This window comes from Gloeophyllum trabeum (genome assembly GCF_000344685.1).
Source record: "Gloeophyllum trabeum ATCC 11539 unplaced genomic scaffold GLOTRscaffold_00010, whole genome shotgun sequence".
NCBI classification, from domain to species: domain Eukaryota; kingdom Fungi; phylum Basidiomycota; class Agaricomycetes; order Gloeophyllales; family Gloeophyllaceae; genus Gloeophyllum; species Gloeophyllum trabeum.
In genome coordinates this window covers 1,483,862-1,493,742 of record NW_006920419.1, presented here as the reverse complement: position 1 = coordinate 1,493,742, position 9,881 = coordinate 1,483,862, and the positions used below count along the sequence as shown (strand labels likewise).

At 55.4% G+C, this 9,881-nt stretch overlaps 5 protein-coding genes across 5 annotated transcripts; 2 read left to right on the top strand and 3 right to left on the bottom strand.

Moving 5' to 3' along the window:
* Positions 1–237: 237 nt before the first annotated feature.
* On the top strand, positions 238–1,791 carry GLOTRDRAFT_131155 (uncharacterized protein; the record flags this gene model as incomplete). Its single annotated transcript, XM_007869912.1, has 2 exons — positions 238–330; positions 418–1,791. The coding sequence occupies 2 exons, from the start codon at positions 238–240 to the stop codon at positions 1,789–1,791; spliced, it is 1,467 nt and encodes a 488-aa protein (XP_007868103.1).
* Positions 1,792–3,430: 1,639 nt separating this feature from the next.
* GLOTRDRAFT_21565 (uncharacterized protein) lies at positions 3,431–3,776 on the bottom strand (the record flags this gene model as incomplete). Its single annotated transcript, XM_007869493.1, has 2 exons — positions 3,431–3,505; positions 3,570–3,776. Coding segments are annotated over 2 exons (282 nt in total), but the record flags the coding sequence as incomplete, so codon positions are not given.
* A 98-nt stretch (positions 3,777–3,874) lies between these two features.
* GLOTRDRAFT_111786 (Metallo-dependent phosphatase) lies at positions 3,875–4,875 on the top strand. Its single transcript, XM_007869911.1, has 5 exons — positions 3,875–4,098; positions 4,157–4,314; positions 4,390–4,470; positions 4,536–4,623; positions 4,651–4,875. The coding sequence occupies exons 1-5, from the start codon at positions 3,901–3,903 to the stop codon at positions 4,738–4,740; spliced, it is 615 nt and encodes a 204-aa protein (XP_007868102.1). The 5' UTR covers positions 3,875–3,900; the 3' UTR covers positions 4,741–4,875.
* Positions 4,876–5,629: 754 nt separating this feature from the next.
* Positions 5,630–6,605, bottom strand: GLOTRDRAFT_45447 (uncharacterized protein; the record flags this gene model as incomplete). The annotated part of the gene is made up of 2 exons (XM_007869555.1): positions 5,630–6,325; positions 6,402–6,605. Coding segments are annotated over 2 exons (900 nt in total), but the record flags the coding sequence as incomplete, so codon positions are not given.
* Positions 6,606–7,242: 637 nt separating this feature from the next.
* GLOTRDRAFT_131151 (uncharacterized protein) lies at positions 7,243–7,745 on the bottom strand (the record flags this gene model as incomplete). The annotated part of the gene is made up of 2 exons (XM_007869910.1): positions 7,243–7,438; positions 7,672–7,745. 2 exons carry the CDS (start codon positions 7,743–7,745, stop codon positions 7,243–7,245), a joined length of 270 nt encoding a protein of 89 aa, XP_007868101.1.
* Between the last annotated feature and the right edge of the window lie 2,136 nt (positions 7,746–9,881).

Below are 9,881 nucleotides of genomic sequence, written 5' to 3'. Positions count from 1 at the left end.
CTCTCCGGCAAAACACGTGCTGCTGAAGTCCAGGCTTCTTGAATTCAACAGAAAGGTGGCGAGAGTCCTGTTCCGGACCTGGATTGTTAGCGTTCTCGAAAAGAAGGGGATGGGATATAGAGTAAGTGCTCGTGCCCTACTCCTGCCACCGAGGCTCAACCTCTCATCTTTCCAGGAGTGGCGTATATACGTCCAGTGCCACAAGGCTTTGACGGCCTGCAGTGACATAAACAAAGTATGTCGTACGCCACTGGACTACATCGAGCTCTACTGACGATCGGAAAGAACAATCTCCCGCCCAAGAGCCTGGAGAAGTTCCGGCTAATGGGCGTCGAGCCCGAGGATTTTAATGACGAAGCCTGGATGCCAGGCGCCTTCGAGGCTCCTACCCTGATCTCGAAACTGATGTTTGAATAGCGGAAGGAGCGGCTGGTCCGCAAGTTAGTCGCCGCTTTCCTGGTCGGTGTCGAGAAGCAGGCTGAGGAGCGCGAGCGCCTGGCGGACTGCGAAGAAGTCGTAGTTGATGCTGAAGATGATACAGCGGACGGCGACGGTGAGGTGCAGATCGCAGATAAAGCCATCGGTAACGACGATCCCATCGATGCCCCGGAGGCCCTCGAAGATGCCACAGAGAAACCCGGCCGCCCCGATGAGTTTTCTGAGGAACCACCGACTGTCTCCCTCGAAGAGGGCAATGCCGCCCGTTCCCCTGCCGTGGCTACGGGAGGCTCCCTCCCATCTTCACCGTCGCCTGCCCGAAGCTCGCCGTTCCGCGAGCTTGGCAACCTTTCGCCTTTGAAGCCAGTGGACGACGTCCTCGCGCGTTCTGCCGAGGAGATTGGCGTGCTGACCACAGAGGATGCGGAAGGCCCGGCGCAAGACACTTCAGCGACGCCGACCGTGATCCTGAAATGGGCGCCTTCCTCGACGCCTCTCCAACAGATATCGCCCAGTCTGCATGTAAAGGTGGAACCTTCCGAACACGAGGCTCCGCTGCCAGCACACCACATGCAGCATCCTGTCCAGGATAATACATATAATGAGCAGGCAACAGAGCACCTGCAACCGGTGGCAGCCCGACGGCCACCGCCGGATTCCTTCGCCTGCCTCGCCATCGGGATGGGGCGAGCCCCGCGCGACGACTTCGAGCGCGAGGTCTACACCGAAGGCCTCGCGCGCGCGTACGCGCAGATCCTCGCCCGGGAGAACCTCGCGTCCGACCTGGAAGAGCGCGGCATCGAGCTCCCGCACATCGAGGATGACGGCGTGCTCAAGCCGCGCTGGGACAACGTGTGGGCGCTCGAACACGACGCGTACCAGGCAGTGTACGCGAACGCGTTCGCGGAGGTCCTCGCGCAGGAGGCGCTCGAGGAGGAGGCTGAGGACTCAGATGACGAGGAGAGGCCGGTGGACCGGATGGACCAGGACTGGAAGGTCCAGATTCGGCGCCCGAGGTGCGTCATCGAAGAGGTCGAGTTCGCGGATGGGTCGGCCATGGACATCTCGTTCCATGGGCCGGTAGACCCTATGGAGTGCGAGGTGACCGAGGGTCCCGCTGGCATGCCGGTGTCGATTCTCGCGGGGCTAGACCATGTCGACGAGGAGCCGATGGACGTCGACTTGCCGGACCAAGCGGGCGACATCGACATCCGCGACGCGTCGATGATGTCGATGGCACCTTTCGACTTTGCCCAGCCTATCCATCCCTTACAGGATATACTCGGCGCGTTTGGCAATATCAGCCTCTGGTCAAAAGACACCATCGAAGTGGACGCGCACCTTGACTGGTAAGTCTCCGTGATGCGAGGATCATCCAGGTTGCAAGATATGATATGGACGTACTTATGTTGCGCGCTCTTGCTCCTTGCTTGTTCTTTCATATTCTACGCTCATGCTTATGTTCTGGGTTGTATAGAGTTCTTCGGGCATGCTTCTCTTCAGGTCATATGAGGTCGATACGAATAGTTTGCTTTATCATGGTGTAAATGTGAGTGTCAGTACTACGTACCCTAAATACGAATGGAACGTACTTGCTTCGTTTGCGGCGGTGAATGGACAAGGTGGTGTCCGCCTCGTGTCAAGGAGCAGCGGACGTCCGATCGACCCTCGACGTTCGAACCTCTCTCCGCTCTGTATACGGCCAACCTCACGGGTTATGTTGAGACAGATAATTCCCGCAGTTACGCACCGGCGTTGCAGTGATGGCGTCAACCACGGGAGAAAATCGATACCATAGTCCTTCCCCTGCGCACCCGTGTTTTATAGAGGGAGCCCGGAACCACGTGCTGAGAGCGTGCACACCTTTTTGCAAGAGAGGGAAACCAGCCGCATGGCCCAGCGAAGACTACTGGATTACCGACGAGCGATCGATGTGTTTCGCGTGGTCCTGGATGCATTGTGGAATACGAATGTGAAGATCTAGGTCATCTGGCCAGCTTTGTACGGACTGGACTGTGAGGTCATGAAAGAGCGTCGACACGCGCCAGGGATTGTCACTCCGTCGTGAACGTCGTGGCAACACTGTGCATGTCATTCTGAGCGGATCTGGGATTTGAGGCGACGGACTGCGTGTCAACAAAACTCGCAGTTGGCTGGGAGCTTCGAAGGCCAGGGTAGATGAGTGAGGCAAGATCGTCATGAATTCAGCCTCAAAGGGACGAGCAGTTAGAAGTAGCAAGGAAGCTCAAGGACAGAGCACTCGCCATGCCTCGTCCGATGTTCTAACGTAGTGATGTCAGTGGGCAGACGCGGCACACACTCACAAATTCCGCCGTTCGCGGGAGCGAATTGACGAACAACAGCGAAGGTGGTTGCGTTAAACTTGTATGTCGACGCCCAACCTAGCCATGGGTGAGAGAATTCGAACATCGGGGCGCGACCAAGTGTGGAAGTTACGCATGCCATATCGTGGATGATTGGTGGAAGATTTGTATTCTGGCCGGGGCGCTATGACATGAGGCATTTTCACCTCGAAGAAGTCAGTTGGCGCATGATAAATGGTCCGCGTGGAGGATACTTCCCTGGCATCATCGATAAAGGTCCATCGTGGACGCCGTGACGACATTGCAGATTTCTGTAAATTTGAGGCAACGAACCGCATGGTCTGCGGTGTTCTGACCCGACCCGGGGCTGAGAGCGCTGGTCCTATACGACCTGAAGCGGGCTAATCGGGCACATTGGGGGTAGTGAGCGGTGCAGATTAAATTGACGGTGCAACAGGATGCAATACGATATGATACATTGCGCCTCGGAAGGGCTGTAAGGTCAGATGATTGATACAATAAAGTCCGTGCGCACTTGCGAGGCACCGTCAGTCTACTGCTACCTCGCAGCGCAATGAACCGCACTCACAAGTCTGTGAAGCTGTCGACCAGTGACGAGAGATGTCAATGAATGGTCAAGATGACGCTCCCTCAGGCGAGGGTGGTGGCGGGGGCTCCTTGAGCGGGTTCTCCTCCCTCGCCTGGGCTAAAAGCTCCTCCAACCCACGGTCCTTCACGGCTTTCTATTTCCCCACACATCCCCTCATTCAGCTCCTCCTTCCCCGTACCAAATCCTGACAGACGCACCTGCACGCACTCCCGATAGCTGGCCCAAATCTTCCCGCAGCTGGCCTCGTATTCCTCGGCCTTACGTCGTGAGTACGCCTGGCGCTCCTCTGACGGCGCGGTGGCGGACGATACGGCGGGCTCGAGGTAGCCCTCGAACCACGCGTTAAAGCAGGCGTCGTATTCATGCTTGAGAGGCGTGCATTCCGACGAGAGACTTTGTGCCATGGTTAGACTAGCTGTAGGATAGAGTAGTTAAAAGCAAAGGAATATCATATTCGGCTACAGCCACAGCCACCCTTGCGCGTAGCTGCGGCTTGTCTCTTCCTTCTACCGTACTCTGCTCGACACGATGGTCCTCGTCCTCGTTATTGGGGACCTGCACATCCCGCACCGCGTGCACGACCTGCCCGCCAAATTCAAGAAACTGCTCGTGCCAGGCAAAATCCAGCAAATCCTGTGTACGGGCAACGTCTGCGACAAGGAGACGTACGAGTGGCTTAAGACCGTCGCCGCGGACGTGCACGTCGTGCGCGGGGACTACGATGAGGTGCGCGCTGTTCCTCGCGCTGGTGGCTGCGTCTGGTAAAAGTGATGAAGAAACGTAGAGCGCGGCGCTGCCGCTGTCCATCACCGTGAACCACTCGCCGATCAAGATTGGCGTCGTCCATGGGCACCAGTGTATACCGACGGGTGACTTGGACTCGCTGGGTGCGATTGCGAGGCAGATGGACGTGGATGTGTTGATTTCGGGGCATACGCATACGTGAGTGGTTTCATTGACCTATCAGCCTAGCGGTGCAACCGACCGCACAACTGCTTTGCGTCTAAATCACAATAGATTCCAAGCGGTAGAATACGACAACCACTTCTTTGTCAACCCCGGCTCCGCAACAGGTGCATGGACGGGTGCATACTCCAGGTACGCCACGCCCCTCCCTTCCTCTCCAAACCCAATCCACCCGAAACCAACTCACCCCTCCTTAGCGACCCCGTCCCCTCCTTCGCGCTGATGGACATCCAAGGCCCGGTCGTCGTGACATACGTCTACCAGCTCATCGACGGCGAGGTGCGCGTCGAGAAGATCGAGTGGCGCAAGGAGGTCGAGACGTTCAAGGAGGCGCCGCGGAGCACGGTGCTCCCGCAGAGCATACCCAGCAGCCCGGCGCCGCAGCAGCAGAGCGTGTGGTGAGGTGTATCTGTGCGATATGCAGGCCCTCTGTGTATGTGGATGGAGTATGTTATATTCTCTATCGAATTTTTTTCTGTCGCTCTGTTACACTCGCGTGTCTTTTATAAAGTTCGTATACCCATGGAGGAAGCCTCTCTTTATCATACGCGGATGTGGAGCGAACGATCGCTTGACTCTCCAGAGGGTAGTACGCCTGTGAAGATGTGTCCCTTGGTCCTCCACGTATTGTGTATGAACCGAAACGTGAATGTGCAAGACTATCCTACCTTGATCCTACCATCGCGATGTCTCGGGTTGACGGAGCGACTACTTTTTCTGGAGCAGGACGACGGCGCGTGAGTTCGTGGCATAGTCGTTTCCATCCTCAGGAAAGCGATAAGTCCGTGTACCTCCATCCGTCCCCCGTACATGGTTTAATGTTTCGTGGACAGCTGTACAGTGTTCGGCGGGGGAACCAACCCACCTTCCCAAGTATACGCCCAGGAGCACGATCATCTGCCGTCCGCAACCCCTCTCCAATGCTCACTGCACGTCCATGTTCTACCAAAAAAAATCTTATCAACGACCATGCCGAGGAGTTCGTCGTCAGAGCAAGCATCCTACATGTATCGCAACCTTCCTCATGAACATCTCATACCGGGTGTACATAGCATCTTACTTATCCTATGAATCGAAGCGGGTCATCCCTGCGTCTGCCAATGAGGAGGAGGACGAGCGGGGAGGGCCGATGGGAACCCGCCAGCCCGCTCGCTTGTCCTCAGCCAAGTTGCAGAGATCTGCCGAGTCTACCAGCGGGTATCGTCACTGACAACCCAGAAACAAGGGAAATAGTAATTAGGCGCCAGGAGCATGGTATGCCGATTCTGTACTTACGGGTGATAGTTCGATATCAGTTGCCGGAGGGCCCCGACAGCTGATCCTTGTACTCGAGATGCGCATTCAGTTCCTTCAAGAGTACATCCCAGGCGGGGAGGTGAAAGTGAGCAGGAAGTTCTAATCGAAGCGTGTCCTTCATTTCGCCAACTATCTGTTGTCGATGTCCGCGACAGAGGGGGCATCTGGACGTGAATTCCCAGTCTAACGCCAGGCAGTCATGCCAGCGTGTCTCTCCGCTAATCAGAGGGCGGAGCGAGCCTTTGCCAGCAACGATGTCGAGCCAATTGGGTGCGCCGCAAGTGCTGCACCTGGGGTGTCTCGGAGCGACCTCCTGGGCCTTGCGTCTCCACCAATCCATGATCGCCTGACGACCGGAGTAACACCTAAGCAAGTCGTTGGGATCAGGACTATACTGAGTTGCTGTTGGCAGCCCGCCCTGGTCGTCCACATCGGAATGAAAATACAATGCGCTTGGGAGGAACGCGCGCAGGTCGCACTCATGGGCAATCCTGAATACTGCCTTGCCGATCTGGCTGCGTAGACTGGCATTTGCGTCGTATTCGTAGTTCTTCCACTCATCAGGGCTGGCAGGGTATATTGAAGACAGTCGCTTGATGGCGTTGCGCTTGAGTCGCGGCACGTCGTATTTGATACTTAGTCTGATGATCGCAGAGAGGACGGCGGCGTCAAAGCCGTCCCTCACGGCTTCCTCGTAATATCTGCCGGTACAAGTCAACCCCCTTGTGCGACTGACATTTGATACTAGCTAACACTTACGCGGGGACTAAAAAGGCCTTGAGGAAGCGCTCCATATCCGCCGCCGAGTCGTACACTCGAACGAGCGGGCATCCGTCTATCTCGTCCACACCCGATTGTGGGATAGAGAACATATCCCTGAAGACAGAAGACTCCCGCGAAAGCACGCCCCGGTAGACGCGGAAGAGGGTGCCCTCTGCGTTGAGCACCACGGTCCCGTCGTCGAACCACAGGCTTTCGCAACGTTTGCATATTGCCTACGCTGCGAGCGGCTCGTTCGCCTCTGGTGTCTGCATGACCGGGGTGGAGAAGGACGCGAGAGACAGAGGTGTCTTCGGTTCATGGATATGAAAGAACACGCGGAAACAACGAGGCGTTGAACCTAGAATGAAGCGACACGGAACTCGAGCATGGTCCCCAGTCACTGATAATTATAGCTGTGCCCTGCACGCACGATAACCGCAGATCAAAACGGAAGGCTCGCCATACCGGAGCCAGGTGATGTGCTCCACCTTGCATTTCTCGGGGGAGCGACACATCCTGGCATCGACGTACAGTCCGTATCAACGAGGCATAGAAGCTTGATTGAAGGAGCATAGAATCCAAGAGCAGGGGTCCCATCTCGTCAGTAATGATAGCGGCACATCATGGGGAGTGGAAAAGCAAGTGAAGACGCTTCAGACCCGGGGGAGCAACGACACATGTACGGCCTTGACGGCCATATCATGACAGGAGGGCTGGACGCGGTTGATTAGACGATACACAGAGGGATTCCAGAGCTTTATACTTAGAACTGGGTGTACATCGCTGAGAAACCTTGCCCAAGCACGTTTGCCTTCCCTCGCCGCGCTACCATCGCGGTCTTGGTAGTCAATCATCGTCATCGTCCTCTTCATCAACGTCGCTACTGCTCGCGCCGTCCGGGTCATCGTCGAACTGCTCTTCGTCCTCGTCCGGCAGATCACTCTCCAGCTCCTTCCGAAGAACATCCCAGGGTGGAAGGTTGAAGTACGAGTGAAACACCACCCACATCGCCGGGCGCGCCTCCTTGACGAACGTCTCCAAACTACAACTTGAACGGCAGCTCTATCAAAACCCCTGCGCACCCTCGAGCCACGACCCGACCGGCTCCTGCAGGAAGTTGAACGATTGTTTTCTTGCCATGGATCAGCTGCAGAGGCTTGTAGTGCCAGTAGTGGCGGAGCCAATCGAACTTTGCACAGCCCGCATTCCGACCGGGCGGAACAGGAGCCCGTGAACCTCTCATTGAGAGCTATCTCGAGACCTACCCCGCATCACAAGTCCTTTATCTTCTGCCGGCCGGTGTAGCACCGGATCAGGTCGTCCGGGTAGTCGCTGACGGCAGGAGGCATATCGAGCTTGTCGTCAATGTCGCAGTGGAATTAGAGGGCGGACGGCTGGAATATGCAGAGGTCGTACTCGGGGGCGATTCTGAATATTCCTTTCCCGACAGCTTGCCCAAAATAGTGCTCGTGTCATAGTCATACTTCTCCAGCTTGTGCTCTCCTGAAAGCACCACACTTGAGGACAGGGACGTCGTATTCGATGCCAAGTCTGACGAGGGCGATACTAAAGCCTCAGTTAAATGGGCGGGCGCTCGTTGTAACTTGCTCGTAGTCGCTACCACCGAGAATCAGGTCCAACCCAAACCAAATGTAGGATAAGCTGAGTTAGACGGCTTACGTCCAAAAGAATAATGCTTTGCGAAAGTACCGCATATCGCGTGCCGAATGATACACTTCCATGCATGTGCATCCGTCCATGAGGTCCTTGTTGTCCGACAAGGGGATATAGAATGACTAGGGGATAGAGAACATATCTTTGAAGCCGGAGGACCGCTGAGCCAGCAGACCGGAGTAGACACTGAAGAGCGTATTCTCTGCCTTCAGAGTCACCGTCCCATCGTTATACCAGAGGCTCTCCCGGCGCTTCGTAGTACTATTAGTATCCATGCGTCCAGAGGTACGGGTATCTAGAGAGATCTGGGGGGCGATCCTGCCCACTTAAGAACGAACGAGAGAAACGAGGCGTGGCAGAAAGATGAAGCAAGTACGACCAGTGACTCGTAATGTCAGGACCTGATGAGCGCCGAAGAGAGATAATTACAGGTGGCGTTTCGTGCTGGCCTAAAGTGGGACACTCAGTATCGATAGATGGAACTCGGAATCTGCGCGAATCTCGCACTCTTCACGCTTTTTCGCGGCTTGAATTCGTAGCTGTGTAATTGCTGCGAGAGTGAGTCTTCTGTGGCTTCCGTCCTTCCAGCCGCGTAGAATAGACCGACGTTAGGTGCCTTGGTGCACAGCGTATAAGAACAGGCACGTGAGACTTGATACCGAGTCTGATCGTAGCAGACAGGGATGTTGTGTAGGAGAGCACGTTTTGTTTCCGGACCCCGCAGTCTCTGCCTGCTGCCATCATATTCCGGCGCCATGAAGCTGCATCCTCGTCGTAGTAACTGGGGTACCTTTGAAGGACGCATCCTCATGATTCTAGCAATCACTAAGAGGACAGCGGGCTCCGGTACATGGCTATGGAGTAGGGACGAAGGACGAAAGGCATGCCATGTAAAACCCATAAAGCGTGCGTGAGTGTGCACGACATTTCGAGAGGAACGGTGACCGTGACCTGAGTAACGCTCACGATCATACAAAGTCCTTGCTCGCGCTTCTGCTGATGCATGTAGTTGAAGAGTATCACGGTCCGCTCATCCTCCCCTTATTCTGGCACTTTTTCGCATGATGGCTGAAAGAAAATAGATGTCCTTGTTGCACAAAGAGGTTTCTTCGGCACCACACGTCGTGGCCTCATTACTGGCATCTAAATTTGGAGATGAAAGGGGCCTTGTGGAAGAAAGATGGCTACGACAACGATAATCTCTATTGCACAGATCTGCGAGCTGTCGCGGTAGAACAATGAGACTATTGAGCAATAACTCATATCTTTGACAGCCCCTTCCCGCTTTCGCCTTATGAAGGCCATTCGTCGAGAACTGTCAAAAATGCTGCCCGGGCAAGAGGATGGTCGATAAGTCATATCATGAAACAATCAATAAATTTGACAATTCAGTGAAAAACTCGAAGTTCGAGGCTCCTAGAACACTTCGAGGTACGCTGACAATCCACTGTCGGAGCGCTTGGCGAGATTTACCGAACGGCGCTAGTAGTGGCACATCTGTGCGGAAGCAACCCCATTACGCGTCCCTCGCCCTCCACCCACCCTCGCTTAGTGTCACTGCCCAAATAAAGAAGAAAGAACAATGGCCCCCGCTGACCAACGCCACAAAATCAGGACCAACAACCCCATTTCGACATATATCACGTGCGCCGACGCGTCCTGTTTAAATTCAGAATCGACCAGCCACAGCGAGTTCGACTTCAACCACACTCCCATCCGCTGAGTCGCGCGCGACAGCCTTCCGCCTTGCCCAGTCTTCTCAACCACAGGACCGCACCTTCCCGACGTTCGAGCCACTTCATGCACCCGCC